The 18,907-nt window shown below is 41.8% G+C and overlaps 1 protein-coding gene across 1 annotated transcript in view; it reads right to left on the bottom strand.

The window, feature by feature from the left end:
• The window catches only part of LOC115332172 (neprilysin-1-like), a 102,493-nt gene that overhangs the window by 39,506 nt on the left and 44,080 nt on the right, over window positions 1-18,907 (bottom strand). Inside the window, exons 7-13 of the mRNA XM_040216231.1 lie at window positions 16,867-16,935; window positions 16,114-16,253; window positions 9,669-9,903; window positions 8,720-8,818; window positions 8,550-8,627; window positions 6,929-7,041; window positions 5,316-5,374 (exon numbers count right to left, since the gene is read on the bottom strand). Coding sequence (XP_040072165.1) covers window positions 5,316-5,374; window positions 6,929-7,041; window positions 8,550-8,627; window positions 8,720-8,818; window positions 9,669-9,903; window positions 16,114-16,253; window positions 16,867-16,935 — 793 coding nt within the window. The remainder of the gene's footprint in view (window positions 1-5,315; window positions 5,375-6,928; window positions 7,042-8,549; window positions 8,628-8,719; window positions 8,819-9,668; window positions 9,904-16,113; window positions 16,254-16,866; window positions 16,936-18,907) is intronic.

The following is an 18,907-nucleotide window of genomic DNA, read 5'->3' as shown; positions in this document are numbered from 1 at the left end:
GCGTTGCCAAAAGGAGCCATGTCTGGATTGTCACGGGCGGCAGAGACCCTGGTGCGACGCCTGCGCACAAACACGGTCAACACGAAGGCCTTTCTGGTCAAGATGGGAACACGGCGGATGTCAGAATGCTCGCAATGCGACGAGGAAGATACTGTGCACCACATTCTCCGCGTCTGCCCGGCGTACGAAGCTCAACGAACTGTGCTGTATGAACAAATCGGCATGGATAATCCGGGAGCAACAGTCGATATCCTCTTTCCAGATGGACCTCGAAGGAAGTGCCAGAAAGTGTTCAAGGCGGTGCTGCGCTTCCTGCGGGACATTGGCTTGGTCGACCGACTGTAGTTGTATCTAAAACATAACAAAAGAAAGTTGTTGCTTTTTTTTTTTGCTTTTTTAACAGCTTTTTAAGAGCTCGTCACCTGCCCGTGACAGCTAATTGGTGCTAGGCTAACCTAGGTGACGTAAAACTTAAACGGCGCACCACCACCACCACCAGAATAAACTTCAGTTGCAAGTAGCGCTCTGTGTTGTCCGTTGTTTTTAGCGCTTTTACCCTCACAAACGTTAGGTGTTCTTTCTTTCGGCCTTAGCACTCCGAGTACGTACGATTTTGTTCGGCTAGGCCACTTTACTACTTTCAAACAGGCACAACGCGCTGAGATGTTGGTTTTTTATTTCTTTTTGTAATCGCAGTGATGTCACCTTTTGTGTCTATCATAACCCATATCTGTGCTTTCCGGACAGTCAACACAATCCTTCATGCATGCTCCTCGGCCAATTCTTTGACTCCTAAGAAATCTGGCTGTTCTGCTCTGACCTTTCTTACTGCTTTGTGCTGCGGCAAACGTTTCCGAAACGACCTGTTTTCTTGCACTTGTTACAGGCTGCGTTCTTGGCAGGACATTTGTTACGTGAGTGGGGACTGCGCCTAGACAGAGGTCACGTTTCTCTGTTTTCTTTGGGAGGACTTCTCGTCACAGACGTCTTGAGCGTGGAGCGTGGTGCCACAGACACTTCCTTGAGGCGGTCGTCTGCTTGTTGCCTTTTCAGTCTCTGACTGACGTGCTATAATGGTTGCCTGTTCTAATGTCAGCTGCACTTCAAGTTGCATCGGCTCGAACAACTTCCTGTCTCGGACACCCATTACGATTGCGGTCCTTCATCATTTAAATTAGGAAGGTTTTGGAGTGGAAAGTACTTCGTCAATACGTAAAGATCTGCTATAAAGTCTTCTACCGTCTCTGAGGAACATTGAATCCTGGATGGAAATTCGGCCCTATTGTAAATAATGTTTCTTCGTACCACGAAGTGCTAATCTATGCGTTCCGTACGACATCCTACTGCCGCAGTTGTTCCCCTATCAAATTCAAATAAAGATGCCTAGCTCTTGTACCCCATGCATTACATCAAGGTGTTGACTCATTTGGTACCGCTGTTTTCTTGGAGTCCACTCAGCGCTCGGAAGCGGTCAAACCTCTGTATACATCTTGCCAGTCCTCTGACTTGTAAATGTCGAATTCTTCCGGGCAATGGCATGTAAAGAGTGGAGTTTCCATGGCGATTCACAGCTCGGGCTCTTGATTACTAGAGTCGTCCTCTGCCATAGGATTGTTGTCGTCGTCTTACTGAACCTCGTTCCACAATCCTTCAAGGGCAACAGCAGTAACCAGCCGCTGGCACCTTGTTGTGTTGGACGTTGGACAAGAATCCCACCGTTCTCACTCTCATGCAAGCACTAAGACGACTTAATCGGACGTCCTCTTGCAGTGCCCAATTATGAATTCGCGATATCTCGCGCATTATAAAGCTTACTGAACAACTCTGCAAACGAAACGAATACAAAAGGTTGCACACATGTGTACGTTGCCGAATGATTCTTACTTTTCTGAATGTTAGTCACGAGGATCCGTCGGAACTTTACTGTTATAAACTGAGTGAGTTCAAGGTTTCTAAGTGATGCAAACCATTGTGAGCTTGCTTGCCATGCCAGACGCGCACTAGTCCTTACGTGCGGCTGCACGTGTGAACTTGTGCGCGTTATGCAGCATCTTACGTTGTGCGTTGACAACAGTGGTTTGTGTCATTTCCTCGGGGGCTACGACGCATACGACACTTATGGTATGTTTATTTTGCGGGAGCAGTATGAAGTAGTGGTTAGTCACTTTAGTTACAAGTTTCCTTTGAAACTGAAGTTTTAGAAACTTATTGAGTTGGGTCGTGTTTTAAGGGGTGCAAGTAACTATATCTTAATAAAGTTAGGCCAATAAGCAGTGAGGGTGCGACAAATGTTACCAATAGTTTTAACATTTCCTATGATTATCATTTGGAACTATTTCCTGAGACTAGTTTGAAAGTTTTTAATTGCAAGTTATGGGGGGTGTGAGTATATCTATAGTCAGTTACAGGTAAAGAAGGTAGCGGCAGATGCCCCTCAAAGGGAATCGGATATCCCTCCGCCACCTCCGCATCCAATAGCGTCCCACCGTTTCCGTGACGTCGCGGCCAACGCGCGAGGAGGGTCTTGCCTTTCTGTACATATTTGCTTTATCTTTCGACTTTGACTTAGCATTGTGGAAGCCACGAGAGGGAGATTAGAGTTCCCCCCACCGACGGAAACAAATACGACCTTCGGGGATTAGCTTCCGCCCCGATGGATACAAAGGCTGCTTTCAGGGGCTCGGTTCTCTCTCCGATGAATACAAAGGTCGCTTTCTTAAAAAAGTGGGATCAGAGACAAGTGGGAATCCATTGAAGCGGAACAAGGAGCGTTTCCAGTGAGCTCTTCTTTCGACCGCGGAGAGATTTGAAAAGGGCGCATCACACTTGTGGGAGGAGCTTCTCCTACCTTCTTGACTTGTAACCGACTGTAGATGAGTACGCGCTTATGGTTTTTTAAAGACAAAAATGGCAATATTAGCAATATGCTGCACTTTATTTTCAGATAGAAATGTGAAGCTTTCGTGACAAATTTATGCTTGCTTATACTAGCATTTTTGTTGAAAACAATGAGTGAGCATTATTTTACCATTAAGACTCCCAACGCGAAGGGCCTCTGCTTGTATATTGTTTGTAAAAATATGATTTGTAATTTCTTGGTTTATTGATTTTTCGACCTGCGTGTTTGAGAATTGCGAGCTAGTCAGCAGTCCGTGGGAAAATGTTCTGGTCATCCTCTCGTTTTCTGTATAAAATTAAACGGCTGGTAATTTTGCTGTCGGCTAAAACTGGTGACTACCTTATAGACTGCGCAACTAAGACATCAACAGTCTTGCAATATCCGGCTTTAGCCATTGCACCAAAAAGCAATACCAGTAAAAGAAAACCAACCACATTCGGACCAAACATAATATAAACAATACAATCAAAAATGGCTTCATCTTAAAGTTGAAAGACAAAAATTTTAAATCGTTTTAACATTTTATTTGGTATTTTTATTCAATATTTGTCTTGCGATTATCATGCAGATTTTTTCTGACTAGATCGTCTACGGTCATTGGTCTAAAATTTTGTAATCGGCTTTTAATGCCCATTAGCGTTAAACTGCTTCTATATCAGGCATCTTTCCACTCTTATTTAGGCTACTGCCATCTGGTATGGGGTGCAACCACATATTTAGTTTTTTTAATATTGATCTAACAGAGCATACTATTTCCTATCCAAGTCGGTCGGCACAACTTTGAAGTGCACCATTTTTCTGAATATTTATTCTTTGCAATCACTAAAACACCAACTTCGTACTACGCTTAACGCTGCCCTAAACAAATACAACAACCCTATTTTAATCACAATATCGGATTTTCAAAGAGTTGAATATACACACCTAAACTAAATATCAAAAAGCTGTTTAATGTGTGTATTGAGATGTATTTAGTTTCTATGCTCTTGCTCATATAAATGTATGTTATATGTGCTATATGACAATGCGAAGGAGCAAAGGGCTCGTCAAGCTATTATAATTAATGTTTTCGTGCGTCCGCTGTTCATGTAAAGAAAAAAAAATAAAGTTATGTTCTTGTACTATGGCTTTCTTGTCTCCTATGGCATGCACACCTTGGATTTCGGGGTGAGAGTAGATAGTTACTTGCGAAGGGCATAGTCGAACTCCCAACTGCCCGTGGTGAGCGCCGCAGGACTAGTGAGCCTAAACGGGGTGCATACCTGGTAAACTCGTCCTCGACGGGAGCTCTCGTACCCTCTGGTGGGGGCGCGTCCCCACCCTCACCTCCCGGCTTGGCCCAAAAAAAGGAAAAAAAGTTTTTTCCAGAACACCGGCCGAGTGGTCGGCGTTGTAAGTCTGTAGAGCACGGGCCTTGCCAGTACACGATTGCGCCAAGGACGATCCTTCCTTTACCACCTTGGCTGTTGTCTACTGAGTGGGTTGCTACTGGACGCAAATGGGGGGATTCCGTCTTGCACTCTTAGCAAATACGGGTGTTCCAGTGCTCAAACCAGTTTTATACGTGGAAGGTTTGGTTACTCTGCCCTAGCATCTCATAGCGGGTTCCTCTGCCCTAACATCTCAGAGTGAAAATCTTGGTCGAGTCGGCGATGGCCTCGATTTGTGTGGAACCAACAGTTCCTAGATAAGAAAGCCTAAAAGCTGAATTTTTCTGCGTCAGTAAAGAAGGCCACCATTCGCCAACGCCGTTGTGTTGTAAAATTTCTAGCCTACGGTGTTCTTCTTTAGTGACGCAAGACGAATCAGCACTTAGGCTTTCTTATCCAGTAGGTGTTGGTGGAACGCGGCAAAATTTTATATAATGAAACCATGGCGCCTCGAGGTCGGTTCGGTGGTCTCCTTAGAATGATTAGAAACCTTACGTGACAAAAAAGTGAGCCACAGAAGTTCTAAAAATACAGAATGCAAACAGGTTCGAACGCAAGTCACCACGAGATTCGTGCTTCGAATGCGTTTTTTTGGGAAAGTTGAAAGAAACAGCAACGGACACGGGACTTCCCAATCATCATGTAACCGCAGATTTCACTAAGAAAATCTTGAGAGAGCAAAAAACACTGAGTGAATAACATCAGACTGTGCAGCACTAACTGTTTCAGGAATGTGTTGCAGTGTTCTATTTAGAGAAAATATGAAATTGAAAATATACATCTATATTATATTCTAGATCTCTTGCGCTACAATACTTTCGTCTAGAATCAACAAATCAAGCATGGGAATTGTTTCGACATCGACAAAGAAAGACTACTGAAAAAATCTAAGAATTTTAAGTAAAGTCTGCATATATGCGACACAATTCGGTTTTAGAACTTAATTTGCCGGCACTTAGTGCACATGATAAATTAGCGGGGCTCACCAATTGCATTGGTTTGTGGAATATACTCCCCGTTGACCTCAGCAGGATCCCTATGCCACCTGATGACAGATGATAAAACGTTATCTCGCAAGCCTATGATCATGATCGAATGGTTGCATAAATTGACGCAAATGTGACAGCAAGAAATAAAAAAACTGCCATCGGAAACGATTGATAATATGGTTCAGACAATACATGTATAAAAAAGTTATTTTTAAACAGAATGTGGGATGTCAAATCTTTTTGTCGAATTAATTAAAATATATGCAATGTGTTCAAAGTGTACTTTTTTAATCTAAAAGTAGTGTTTTCACAAAAGTCAATTAACACTAAAATGCGCTGTATTGTTCACATAAACATACGGGCGTCCGTTTGTGTCCAGATTACGCAATAAACACCCTCAGCATTTACTTATCGCGTAATTAATGTTATAATATTTGAGAGGAAGAGGTACAAATACTTTGGTGTAACTATTTCAAATGACACCCGCTGGTCCCAACACAATAAACAGGGCAGTCCATCCGCCTTCCGCAAACTAGGTCTGCGAAATCGGGAACTTGCCCATTCGCGTTACACTTCAAGCATTACTTCGATCGAAATCAAAATATGCAAGCAAAGTCTGTGACCAGAGCACAAAAATATATATATTTAAACTTGAGATGGTGCACAGAGCTCTTCGCTTTATTTATGAAATTTGCAAGAGCTTCTACTCCCCGTCTTATTAATTAGAGCGAACAGCATAAAATCCCTCGAAGAGCATTGAAAAAGAAAGAAATTGAAGCATTTGTTTTTTCTTTCTGACCCCAAACTCTGTATGAATTCAAGTGTTTATTTGATTTTGATTCCATCATCTTCCGTGAAACTAGATATCACCATTAGTATTTCATCATGCTAATGTTGTCTAAAACTAACATCTTCAACTATTCCTTCTTTCCGCGTAATATGTATAATTGGATCACCCTTGCTCCTGATATTTTTCTTGCCAATGATTTTATTAAACGTTTAGACGACCAAGCATTCAAAATTCTATTTCGGTTCCGGGGTTCGCTTTCTGATTGAAAAAACACAAATCGAACCCCCATGGTTACAATGCTCTAACTTTTCCATTGCGTTTACTTTTAATGCGCCTCTTTATTTGAGCTCGAAATAGTTGATGAAATTTGGGGTATGTATTCCTGGTGGTTACTCTTTGGTGTTTTGTACCCCACACTTACAGAGTTCTACTAAAATGCCTGAGGTATGTTATTAAAAACAAAAAACAAGTAATCATTTTGTCACCAGATAATATATTGTGTGAGAAAAAAACAGATTATTTGAGCCCTTTGTGAAATGCACTACTTTATAGCTCGATTAGATTCAAGTGTCTTTGTAATCTTATATAAGAATGTCAATAAATATATGCATTCATATAAATTAGAAACACGAGAGGGAGAAAGTTTTGCACATTTTCGGAGTGACGCAGCTACAGAGTGTGTTTTACAATCAATATTCATTCGCTTATTACTCTATACAACAATTATACCCAAATCAAGGAGAAGATAATTAAAATTACAAACGCGTTGATACTTCGCTATATCTAATTAGTTGAGCCGATTGGACAGTTCCACACTTACTCTTTGTTTTTGTTTACAGGGTTTGATATCTTCTCCAAGTTAATACCCACATTGTTTGTAATGACGTATGCCATCATGGTCACATATAACTCCTTTGCTTTGAATACTGGGATCTTAGAAACAAAAAAAAAAGCATTCTTTGGTTGAATAAGAAACAAATCATCATAAGTACGCGCCTTCTGAAACGCTGTGTGGGTGCTTGGGTTCGTAGCGGGGCTGGCGTAAGCCTAGGGTTCCACTTCAACTGTGATGTTTAATCTGGCTTGATTTGTTCCCTTGCGCGTGTTAATGCCGAATAAAGATGTTGGTTCCCGGTACTCTGTGAACTGTGCGACTGTTATAATTGCAACTATGGTTTTAATACCGAGAAGATATCTACACAGGTAATTATTTGCAAGCGATTTGGCAAGAGGCAACCAGACGTTCGGCTCGCATCAAGTTTGTTCAGGTTTGTTCCCGTCATTTCAATTCGAAAGGAAAGTATCTGTCGATTTTTGCAGTGTACCCGGCCTGCCACTGACGCTCACCTACCTTGTTCGCGGATGCCGTGAGAAAAGTATATCAAGAACAGAAAAGTTGGAGGGACCGCGTATCTATTTTGCTGATTTTTTTAGTCCTCTCATTCGCTTATTACATCACATCAACAGACGCTGGCAGACGCTGTATTGGACCGTGGTTCGTACATGATGGAACGCTAGAAGGCCGCTTTCATGGTCAAATCTTTGCAAGCGTTGCTGAAGCTTTTAGACAGAGGTGGTATAGCAGAGGGGCGATGGAGAAATCGGAGACCGACGCGCAGCTTTCGACCGTGTTCCAAAATTTACTTAATGTTACTCCAGGGTAATTGTTTTGTAGCTTGGCGTTCTAAAACCTACCCGCATCCAACGTTTTTCAAATTGTGTTTGTCACGTGACATGACCCGCCTGAGTAACTCGGATCCATGGGGGTAAAATTTGAAATACAGCCTTTATGTCCGCATCTGGGCATTGGAGACGACGATAGATGGAGGTGGAACAGCAGACGATGCCGGAGGCTGCCGGGCGTCTGCTCGCGCGAATCGCAGGTGCTGTCAGACGTCTAGATAAACGCACCAGATGTCGCGAAAGGGAGACAATAGGCTTCCGAGCGTGTTCGGGCGAATGGCCAAGCCAATCCAGTAGTAATGGGCGGGGCCACTGATCTGTGGGCGGGGCTTAGAACGTGCCGTGACCTCCAGCTAAATCGCTTTTAACGGCGTAAATATTGCACAATATTTTTGTCCTGGAAAATTCGTTAAAAAAATAGGTGACACATTTATGCTTTAAAAAACGTTTTTTTTTTCTTCATTTCAGTGTCCTTTTAAGGTTTAGACGAATAACGCTTTCTACTCAAGAGCCTACTAATGCAAAAACTAGGGACAGACATCTAACGAGTTCGCAAAAACCTATCCACTAATCGGTCTTGCCATTTAGCTGAAGCAGAGTAATGAGCTAGATAAATTTAATCTTATAATCTAATTTGTAATATACCTATAGAGATTTAAAGTATGAACTTCTACGTTAATGCATAGAAAACCCAAGCAGTTTCCCGCACACTAGATTGTTGTCTTGAAGCAGAAGTAATTCTCCTGGAATATCCTCACGTGAGTAAACAGTGCTTCAACTTGAGAAGGCTCCATTATCCACCCTGGATAGCCTATCATTTTCAGCATCGTTCCCACCTGAAAAAAAAAATATAAAATAAAATCAACCATCACTAATATTTAGTATTGCAGCGGTTAATTGAAAAGCTCAAAGGGACACAAGCCTACACCTTTGAGAGAGCCGCTGCTTTAGTTGTAGTGTCCAGCCACGTTTTTTTGTTGACCATCCTTTTTAGCGCTTCATCAAGAGCTAACGTAACATCTTTTATCTAGAAAATATCAAATTTCAAAAAGCAAGCAAGTCAATGCTGAGTGCCTTCAAATTAACTGGTAGTACAAAGTTTAGAGAAATCTTAATCGTGATTTCGAACACGGATTGAGGGATCTGTGAAATGTGCTTAGGGCACCATGACAAAAGGGACGTGCCTTTACACGTACTTAGAGAACGAGGAACTAATTTAATTTTCACTCCGCAAATTTTGCTAGCGCCTGCCTCCTTATAGTTCAAAAGGGAGAAGTTTGCGAAATCTATAACCTCCTTAATTAATTTGCAAACCAACTGACGTGATCTATTATCTCGAAGTTTAACTTTCATTAAGGCAAAAGCCACGGAAGATGCCTAAATTAGCCCGCAGGCGCGTATACTGACCACGTTGAAATTGAAAGTCTACGGCGATGATTCGCTAAAAACCTCAATATAAATTGAAGACCAGTATCCACGCTGAATGCGCGGCTTAGGACTCCAGAAATTCTTGAAACCACGTGAAAAAACTCACCAGACGCCGTAGTAATTAGATTATCGTGGTTTTCGTAAGTTAAATCATTAAAACTGAACTACAGTACAGTTAAGGACTTCTAATATTTTTAAAAATATTATTTTCTTTTTGGTATACTTTCATTGTAAATATTATTCAGCTTTTCAAGGGTATACCATAAGAAAATATTTATTACGAATCTTGATAACCATTTGCTGGTCATGTCACTTTGCACATCAATGCAATAATCTGTAGTATTTAAAAGCTAGTACAAAATACTACACAAAAATATTTTATTGCATCCTCGGCAATATATATGTATCTATGCAGAGAGGTTCACCAGAATATTAATGCTTCTACTCACTTCATTGAGGACATGCGCGTCCTTGAAAAAGTTGTTTACATACATTCTGCCGAAAGCGTATTTCATGTTTTCCATGAGGTCCCTGGTGCAGGTACTTGTAAAAGGCGGCCGCGGTTGCTTATATGATGGGTCTACCGACTCTAGAAAAGATGTGTAGTACGAGTGCAGATCGGACCTCGAATACTTCACGAGTAAAGATAGGAACTTCCACCCGAGGTAGTTGAAAAGATCCTTCCTGCAAGCCAACAATGAACACCTATTGAATAGTTTCACTTTTTGATGGTTAAATGTCAGACCGTGCGTTATTCATTCTTTTTTTATTATTTTTACGTTAGTGTCTGCTGGAACGTTTAAGTAGATTAACCTAGTCGTAGCTAAATGTCCGTAGTACTCGCTTGTCTCTTTAACGATGGCCGGTTTTGAATGTCTGTTATGTAGAGTACGCTGTGGGAATATGACTTCCAAGTAAAGATAAATGTCTCCCTGGTGCCACGTCAATATCTGCTGCTATAAAAAAAGTACCATCTCAGCGGTTAAGGGCTCATATTTTTGCCTTTAATCTTAATTCTATCCGCGTTCGAAGCCAACAACATAAAGGCACTCATTACTTGCTTCCCGTGTAAATTACGGTTTTTTGTACTGGGTTTATGCGAGAAAGAAGCTATTTAGATTAGGTCTGGAGCATGGGACGTGTTAAATGTGACTATGACCGTGTTTACTTTTGTGTTGTGTACTTGGTAATTTTAAGGTAGACATAAACATGCGATGGCGGAACTGCCGGGTGAATAGAATACTTCCGGTTGACCAGCTTCTTGAGTATGTTTCAATGAGCAAGTATGACCAGCGCGACTTAAGGTTTTCACTGCGGAAAAAAAAAAACTACGTCGATAGCCGGACGTAAGATAGATCGATGAGCGTTTGTGTTCACACTGAGCCAGGAAAAAGCACTGCATCTAGTTTTATTTTTCCTCCGTGGCTAAAGTTGCGTGGCCCTGCCGGACGGCCCAGAGGAAACCTGTGTACACGTCAGACATTCAACGAAGTTAGTCGCCCACAAATCAACCGAGGCATGTAATTGTTTCGCCTTTTTCGTGTACGGGAGAGCGTGTGTCAGCACAGTATTGCTTCGTCAACTGCGCGTCGTTGTCGTGAGTGTTCAAGCTGGCCAAAGCAATACCACGCTACGCCTGTCGGACATGGTTGAACACGGTTTGAAGGATCGTGGTCCTCGTGTTCGTTCGCGCCGGAAGAAAATCTGGCGGGGCGTTTTCGACGACAAGTGGAATAGTGATTGCGACAACATCGACCTGCCGCGGCAATCCCGTGAATGATATTCACGTGAATACAGCTGACGGCTTGAGGTAAAAAGGGTATACTTTTTTTTCTAGGGTTCAGGCGGTAATGTGAGAAAAATATTTTCGCGTCGGACTTGTAATGATCGCTGGACACTTCTAGGTTCGATATCCAATTGGTTCGAACTGTTCTGTTTAGGTAGGCACACACAAGCGCAATTGTGTTACACAACGTGGGCGAATAATAAAATCGAAATAATGGTACCAGTAGTTTCATGCTAGGTTTCACGTCTTACTTTAATCTTTTCACAAACAGACGTTCGATTTCACGTGAAAAGAAAAAAAAAAAAAAAAAAAAACGGACTGTCGAATTTTGAAATTGACGTGCCTGAAATTTACGTAGAACCGAACCTCAGGGTCGGTTCAATGTGAAAAAATCAGTCCCATTCTAAACTCTCCTGCTAATACAAACTATCAAAATTTACTTTTTGTTTATTTTTTAATTCGTTCGTGTGTTTTGGTTAGAGTTTGTTAAGGACTATCCCGTTAACCGTTTGTTCACAAGCGCACATGCACCTAAAAATTAACGTCAGCAAAAACTCTGCTATAAAATAAATAATAAAAGCTTAAAACTTTTCCTTTCGTTAATCAATATTTTCTGCAGTTCCAAGTTTGTGTGTGTTATGAAATCCCGGGTTTAGGTTAAATTGTAAAGTTATATTTTTCGGCGTCTGAATGTCCGAAAGTGTCGAATATTAATTAAACTTTCAATCAATCTTTATTTGCACAAGAACTCAAGTGTGATTCCTTCGATCAAGTTTCTTTTATGTCCGGAAGAGTCGGATATGTGAATTTTTGAATTTCAGAATTAAGTGATGATGCGGACCCAGTGCTGAGCGTGAAATCAACGCTTGCCTGAACGATGGAGACGGTCCACGCTCGAAGGCCGCGGCTCGCGGCATCTTCTATTTCGCGGACATCTGCCAGAGCCAAGTTCTCCGGTCGATTGCGAATCATTACAGCATTTTTTAAATTAAAAATCGATTATTATGCAAATACTTACAGTTTAAAAATGCTAGACAGTTCTTTCATAGAAAAGCCTCCCAAATATATTGACCGAATTTACCCCACATATAAAATTAACTTTTGAAAACATTCGACAATTTCTGTCTCCCTTCGCTAATTAAAATTTAAGCAGGTTTTGAGAAGACTTAGTAGTAAACGTGTGCCAGTATTTTGTGCTAGCGCTATAGCCGCTAAGGTTAATTTATAACATGATACAAAAGGAGAAATTGAACGACTATGGTTGCATTTATTGATAAAGGAAGTCGGAATAAGAGCAAGATAATAAAGCTCAAGGATACTTACAAGCCGCGTGAAACCGTCTTTTCTTTAAGAACTTTAACATTTTTTGCATGTTATAGTAATAAAAAAAAGTCAAACTAGCTGAAAAGCGAAAGATTAGTAGTAGAAAATTCAGTGGGCTTGTCTGTCGTCTACGTGTCCCTCTTCTCTGTCCTTGTCCTTGTGTGTGCAACTGTAACTATGCTCAGTAGAAAATATTGTGTGGAGACTGCTTTACAAAAGAAGTGGAAGCCTGAAACGCCGAATCAGAGCGCAGCTCTTGAGGAGGATAGGGAAGGGTACTGAGGGGGGGGGGGGGGTCATGTGACCGCGGAAAAAGGGTGGGGGGGTCACGTGCCCTAAGGGGCACGTGCCCTGGGGGGTCGCGTGACCCCCCAGAGAAATGTTTGCGCGAGACCTGGCTGGGAAATTTTTCCGCTAAATTTAGCGGGGAAATTTATTCATAACGTATTGCGCGGTTACGCCGACGCCGCTCAAGCCGGAAACAGGCGCCTAAGAGCTGCGCTCTAAAAGGAAACTTTTGCAAACAGACGTGCGCTCTCATAATTAAAACAATCATCGGTGCCTACTGAAGGTAAATGAAGATATGGATGGTAACGTCACAGCGTCCTGCACGCTGTTTTCCGAAAAAGCAGCCGCATTTGCGGTTGGTCTAGACAAACGTTAAATACATTCCGTCATACTGGTCAGAAGAAAGACTGTGATGGTATTTCATGATATTCATGACAACCTGCATTTACTAAAAGCTGTATGTCGAACGGCAGCATGCCTTCGGGCAAGGAACACTCACTCCTCCGAGTTTCTCAGGGCGCCAATGTCCTGTTTGTAGCTTGTACTGAAAATAACTTTATTTCGGCTCTTAAATCGTTTCAACTTTTAACAAAGTATAGTTGCAGGTGTGCGAAATCCTCTGAACCCCATCAAACAGCCTCGCTGCACAAGGCGTCGAGGCCGTGGGTCGCTCCTAGGACAAGAATAATGGAGTTTGAACAAAAGTACGTTTAGACAGTGGTTCATAGAAGTATCGAATTTCAGTCTTTAAGACAACTGTGATGTTTACTCAATTTTAGATTAAGTTTAATAGGAAAACGTTTATGTGATGACGCTGACGAAAGGTGGAGACGGACCCAAATATCTCATCAGGCTTCGTTTCTGAGACTTAATAGTCTGGGAAAAAGGGTATGTTTTCAGCATTTTTCTTTTTGCTAATTCTGCAGATCAGTGACTTATAACTTGAGGTTGGTCCGCCCTATTTCGGCCTTCAAAAAAAAAAAAAAAAACGAAATAAAGCGTGTAGTGAATATTTTCTGCAACCCATAGGGATATCCGTGTAAAACAGAAACGATTGCCTCTACATGAGACAGAAATAAGAGAATTCTAATTTTAGTTTTACTGCTCCTTTTGACCGAGCAACGCCTCGACACAATCATCGAGTGACGTGCATGCCCGAAACGCGTCCTCGTTTGGTTACAAAAATGCAATTTCGCGCGCACAAAATGGCTGAAAATATTAGCGCAGCGAATCACCTTTGCGTACTTAAGGATCGGCGTGAAAAATTAATGCCAAAAAATAAGAAAAGAATGAAAATAACGCATGGGCATTTACGTGACGTGATGAGAATGGACAACGTCAGCTGGTGCCTACACATAAACGTTGTTCCCTCTCACAGGCTCGTTCACGCCGTAGGGAAGCTTCTGCTTATTCCGGCGTAAGCTTCGGCCACCCCATCCTGATGCGAAAGGCTAATAGCGTCGAGCGGATGCCAAGCGCTCGTCCACGAGGTCCGATTGAGGCGGACTCTCTGGCATGTGCATGTATCCGTACCGATAGCATGTGGCGAGTTTCAGGATCTCGCCTGCACGGACACATCATGGGCACGTAGCACACACCTCGTAGACAGTCAGCTCACTCTCCTAATACGACCTAGGATGAGCCTCGTGTCAAGCCGCCGGCAAAGATACAAGGTCTTGCGTAAACCACACTAGATGACACATTGAATGGATTCCATCCCACCAGCCAACCGAGCCGTCCCAGCGACCGAGCGGCGAGCGAGCGGGCGACCGGAAGCAAAAAAAAAAAAAAAAGAAAAAAAAAGAAAAAGCGGGTGGCGCCCAGGCTTGCAAGTAATCTGTTACAAGTAACGGAATTACTTGTAATTCATTACTTTTCTTGTAAATTAACAATTAATCCGTTACTTTTTGAAGCTACAATTTGTAATGTAATACCATTACGTTTTCAGTGACGAATTACTGAAATTCCTCGTTATAATGCTCCCGTCCCGTCAAAGGGAGAAATGCAGTGGGAGAATACTAAGCAGAACACATTTGGCCCATAATTGGCCGATGGCTGGCAATGGTGCTTTGCCCAGTGGCCAGACAAGCGCCAGCCATTGACCGATGATTGTCCTTTTTTTGGCCAATAGCCAATTGCCACTGGCCAGCAGCCATCGGCCAAGCATTTGCCGATGAATGGCCAATCTTTGGACATTGACCAAAAGACCATCACGAGTCATTGGCCAATGTTTGGCCAAATCCCATGCTGCTTGGGATGGCGATGTAGTGGCCTTCACACTTTTAGCAGGGTAGCAGAAGACGGGGGTTCCCTAGCGAGGAGAGTGTTGGCGAGTAAAAGGAAAGGCATTGACGGAAAGCACGAAAGCCCGGCCAGAGCTCGTCTCTGGACTCGCTCGTATGGTCAGCCGGGCTGAGAGGATTCAACTGTCTATTAAAGGCAACAGGCTTCGACCTTTTTGGAAAACGAACGAACCGCCTTGAGCGCATAAATAGCAGAAAACTAATAGCCCATAAAATAGTCGCGTGGGGTTCGCGGGGATTAGAACCGCGGACACCGGGACCGTGGTGCATCTGTCCGCTCCCGCGGCTTAACTTAAAGTCGCGAACTTGGGACCCGCTACGCGTTTTCCGAGCTTTCGCTATACGGCGTACAAGTTGTTGTCGGATTTTCGTGCGCATGCTCCGACACAAGGGTATTTGGTCGACAGCGACTGGCGAAGTGACAACGGCGTCTCTTTCAAACACCTGACCTCCGGTACGTGCTCGTTTCTTTGTAAAGCGTGCTCTGCCTGCGTGCCCATGCTCATAACTCTAAATTTTGCTTTTTTTCATTTTTTGCGAAGGACGATTATTTTTTTTTAAGGGAAAGGTTATCACTTACAAATGTCCTTGTAAAAGACAAGCGACAGCGCCGACCCGGCAGTGAAGCACTACAGGCACGCTCTGATTGGGGACTATAAGTTTCTATACAAGATCATGGCGAGAAGGTTCGAACACAGTCATTAAAGCGGGGTGGGGCATACGGGTTGCGGGGCGCTTTTGCAGCACGGAACCTCCATGTCTAGCGCAATATCAGAGAGGAAATCGAGGAAGGACATCAGACCCTGGAGGTTCTTCGAGCTGATCTTAAGCCAATCTATTGAACGAGTATCCACGATTTTCTTCGGGCCGGGATGAAACAGTGCGGCGTTAGCTGGGTGTCAATCTGCTGTGAAAAACGAATACACATTTTGTTTCCCGTGGAAACCTTGTATATTTCCCCCTTGTGCGGAAGAAGCGCGTTTGGACCCAAATGTTTTGACTCCTGGCATTGGCCTCGAGCTTTACAATGTAATAACATGAACACGGCTATTTTGTCGTAATTCCCAACTTCTTAATTATAAAGTGTTTGGTTTTTTAATGTTATTAGTCGATTGTATAATTTTTATCAGCAGAAAATAATAAGCCTATACATTGTGTAACCAACAATTTCGAATGAGGCAAAATGAAATTTACGGTTCGTTGTCGTTGATGAGCTCGACAACCGCCTTGTAGTACCCCTTCGTCCACAAGATAACACTTTGCGAATCAGAAAGCCTCCGTCTTGTCTTGACAGTAGAAAACAGGTGCATAATCAACTCCTTAAAGTCTACGTCCTAAGGGCAATAAAATATAAACTCCATTACCAAAAGCAGCCTAAATAAGAAACAGTTTGTTTTAGGCTGTGAAGTTCATTAACCCACCAGGGTCGCTAAACTCGTAAAACGCAAAGTTGGAGCCGAAGTCGACGGAGCCTACCGATTGGCCTATCGCGACGATGACTTCGCACTTTTTTCGCCGACGTCCAATCGGGGTGCTCCGCGAACTTTCAGCTCCAACTTTGTGTTTCACGAGTTTAGGGCCCCAGGAAAACCCGAACGTTTATATACGCCCACATTAAGCTAAGAAAAAAAGACTACAGTACGCCAAAAATAGTTGAAAATCTGAAGTATTATATCTTGAAAATACCACGACATAATTTATGCTTAGGCATCCCTTTTTTGTGCCTTTAACGACTACTTTCCTTGGTAGTAATCTTAAAATTTCATTGAGAGACTCTTGGTTTTAAAATAGATTCCGCCGAATAATAAAGGCACAAGCATTCATCACAATTTGTGTACACATATAACATTTTATATACCGCGAGGAAAAAAAATAGTAAAAAGAAACCGCGTCACTGTAAAAATGAAGTGAACGGAATTGTACTCAAACTATATTGCGAACTCTTACCCGATGAATTTGCGTGTTCAACTCTTTAAGGCTGGTCAACTGGGGACCTTCTGACATGCTTGTGGCGATCTGTAAGATATTGGAATAAAGATTAGGAAGCTAACCTTCAGTAAAATTTTTAGGGTCTGCGCAGAAATTAATGTGTGTGTATACCATTTTATACCTCGGTTAGCGAAGTGCTAAATTTTTTATTCGCGCTTCGAGACTACAAGCATAGGTGTTGTGTATCGGTGCGTGCAGAGTATTCGTGTCTGCCTACGACTGAGCGTTGTTTTTTAGCTTGTGCTTTCAGAGCGCGATTCTATGCATAAACAGGAAGACCATGCTGGTAACGAATGAAAGGCTCGACAATGGACAAGCTATATCTAATGGTTCGAACAGTGCTGGGAGTCAGGCGCGATGCCGCTCTTAATAATACCATATTTCGTTTTAAGAACTAACCAATATTACAAATATCTGCAGAAAATAGTTTTGATTTGTTCTTGAGAGAAGAATACAAAGGAGGAAGAAAAGGAAGAAAATGTCAAAAGGCAGCTTCTCAACTCGGACGTCCCGTTCTGTCATTGTTTTCTTTTTTTTCACTTCTACTTTGGATTCTCCTCGCTACCTGTCCATACTCAGGTGGTTTAAGAAAATGGTAAGTATACACTAGCTCGCCCTCAACATTACTTGTTATTTACTACAGGTAAATGATGTCATACTTATATGACAGCCTGCGTTGACGAATATTTTACGAAGGTATAATAGTTTAAGATCCCTACACTATTTTATATATTTATCAATATTTATTTAGTTGTAATCTTGAAATAAGATAAAACGACATTTTAATGTCGTTTTATCTTATTATCTCAAATTTATTATCCTATTTTATCTTTTTTTTATTATCTAAATTGTTTTTATTGTCTAAAATGCAACACATTTGTTGCATTTTATCTTATTCCACCTGGGTTGAATCTATAAATCATACGTGCAAACAAATTTTTATAGTTTTCTTGAGCTTGCGTGCCCCACGACCAACAAAGGAAGTCACCGAAAATGCGGAGTATTGGTAGATCTAAAACTACAGAACAACGTGCGGTTACTCGTGATCGAACAAATATTGTCAAGTACACATCCTAAATTACTCAACTTCCTTAGAGCCATAACATATCTCTTCCTATTTCATCAGTTTAAGATCTGTGAGCATTTCTTTTTAATAATGGCTGTATATTAATCGCATAATAAGGACTGTTGAAACCTTGTTTGCAATAAATATAATACCATTTCGTTGCGCAGAAATATACTGCGCATATGTGCATCATGATGTGCGGAGTATTTCTTATGTTTATCTTAGAATAGTTTATAGGTTGTTGCTGGGTGCTGGGATTGTATCCAATTATGTATGTTTATGTTTTGCGCTACTAAAGGCACATGAACTTGACGAAGGCTCGTGAAGGCCCATCATGCAGTTTATTTTTGACGAACATTAGCATTATTATTATTGTTTCGACAGCAATGGTCGCTTTTTGTGTGAAGTATCTTCACGTACCTCGCATACGATAAGAACTCTTTATGATAACTACTTGAAAGTTAAGAGACGATCCAAGAATTTTGTAAATATACATTTTTTATATTAAATTCTGGTTGAAATACATGTAACTTGCCGAGGGTATAACTTATCCCCCATACTACATTTTTAAGAGTTAAAGATAGTACCCACACAAATGCACCAAGAGAAATAGAACAATTCTAGCCCTGAGCACAATTGGCTAAAATCTATTTGATATCATCATTTCTTTCTTTTTATCACGTCCTGGGCGTATGATATAGACACCACTCTAATACAGTGGCTAGCACATTCCTATCCTTTGTCTCCCTCTAAAGTTACTAAGAAATTAAAAAAATAACACATTATTGCACAGGTTTTTTGAACGTGCTTGCGAATAGGTTCAAATTCGGATATCACTAAATATTTAGAGTCCTCTGGTTATAAAAATTCACAATGATGTAGTAAATTGATAGGTCTGTACCTCCATTTGAGTAAGACGCAAGCACATGGAGT

This window comes from Ixodes scapularis, unplaced genomic scaffold, assembly GCF_016920785.2.
Source record: "Ixodes scapularis isolate PalLabHiFi unplaced genomic scaffold, ASM1692078v2 PGA_scaffold13__105_contigs__length_92229423, whole genome shotgun sequence".
Lineage (NCBI taxonomy): Eukaryota > Metazoa > Arthropoda > Arachnida > Ixodida > Ixodidae > Ixodes > Ixodes scapularis.
The sequence above is the reverse complement of the archived record's forward strand: the minus strand, read 5'-3'. Positions and strand labels throughout refer to the sequence as shown.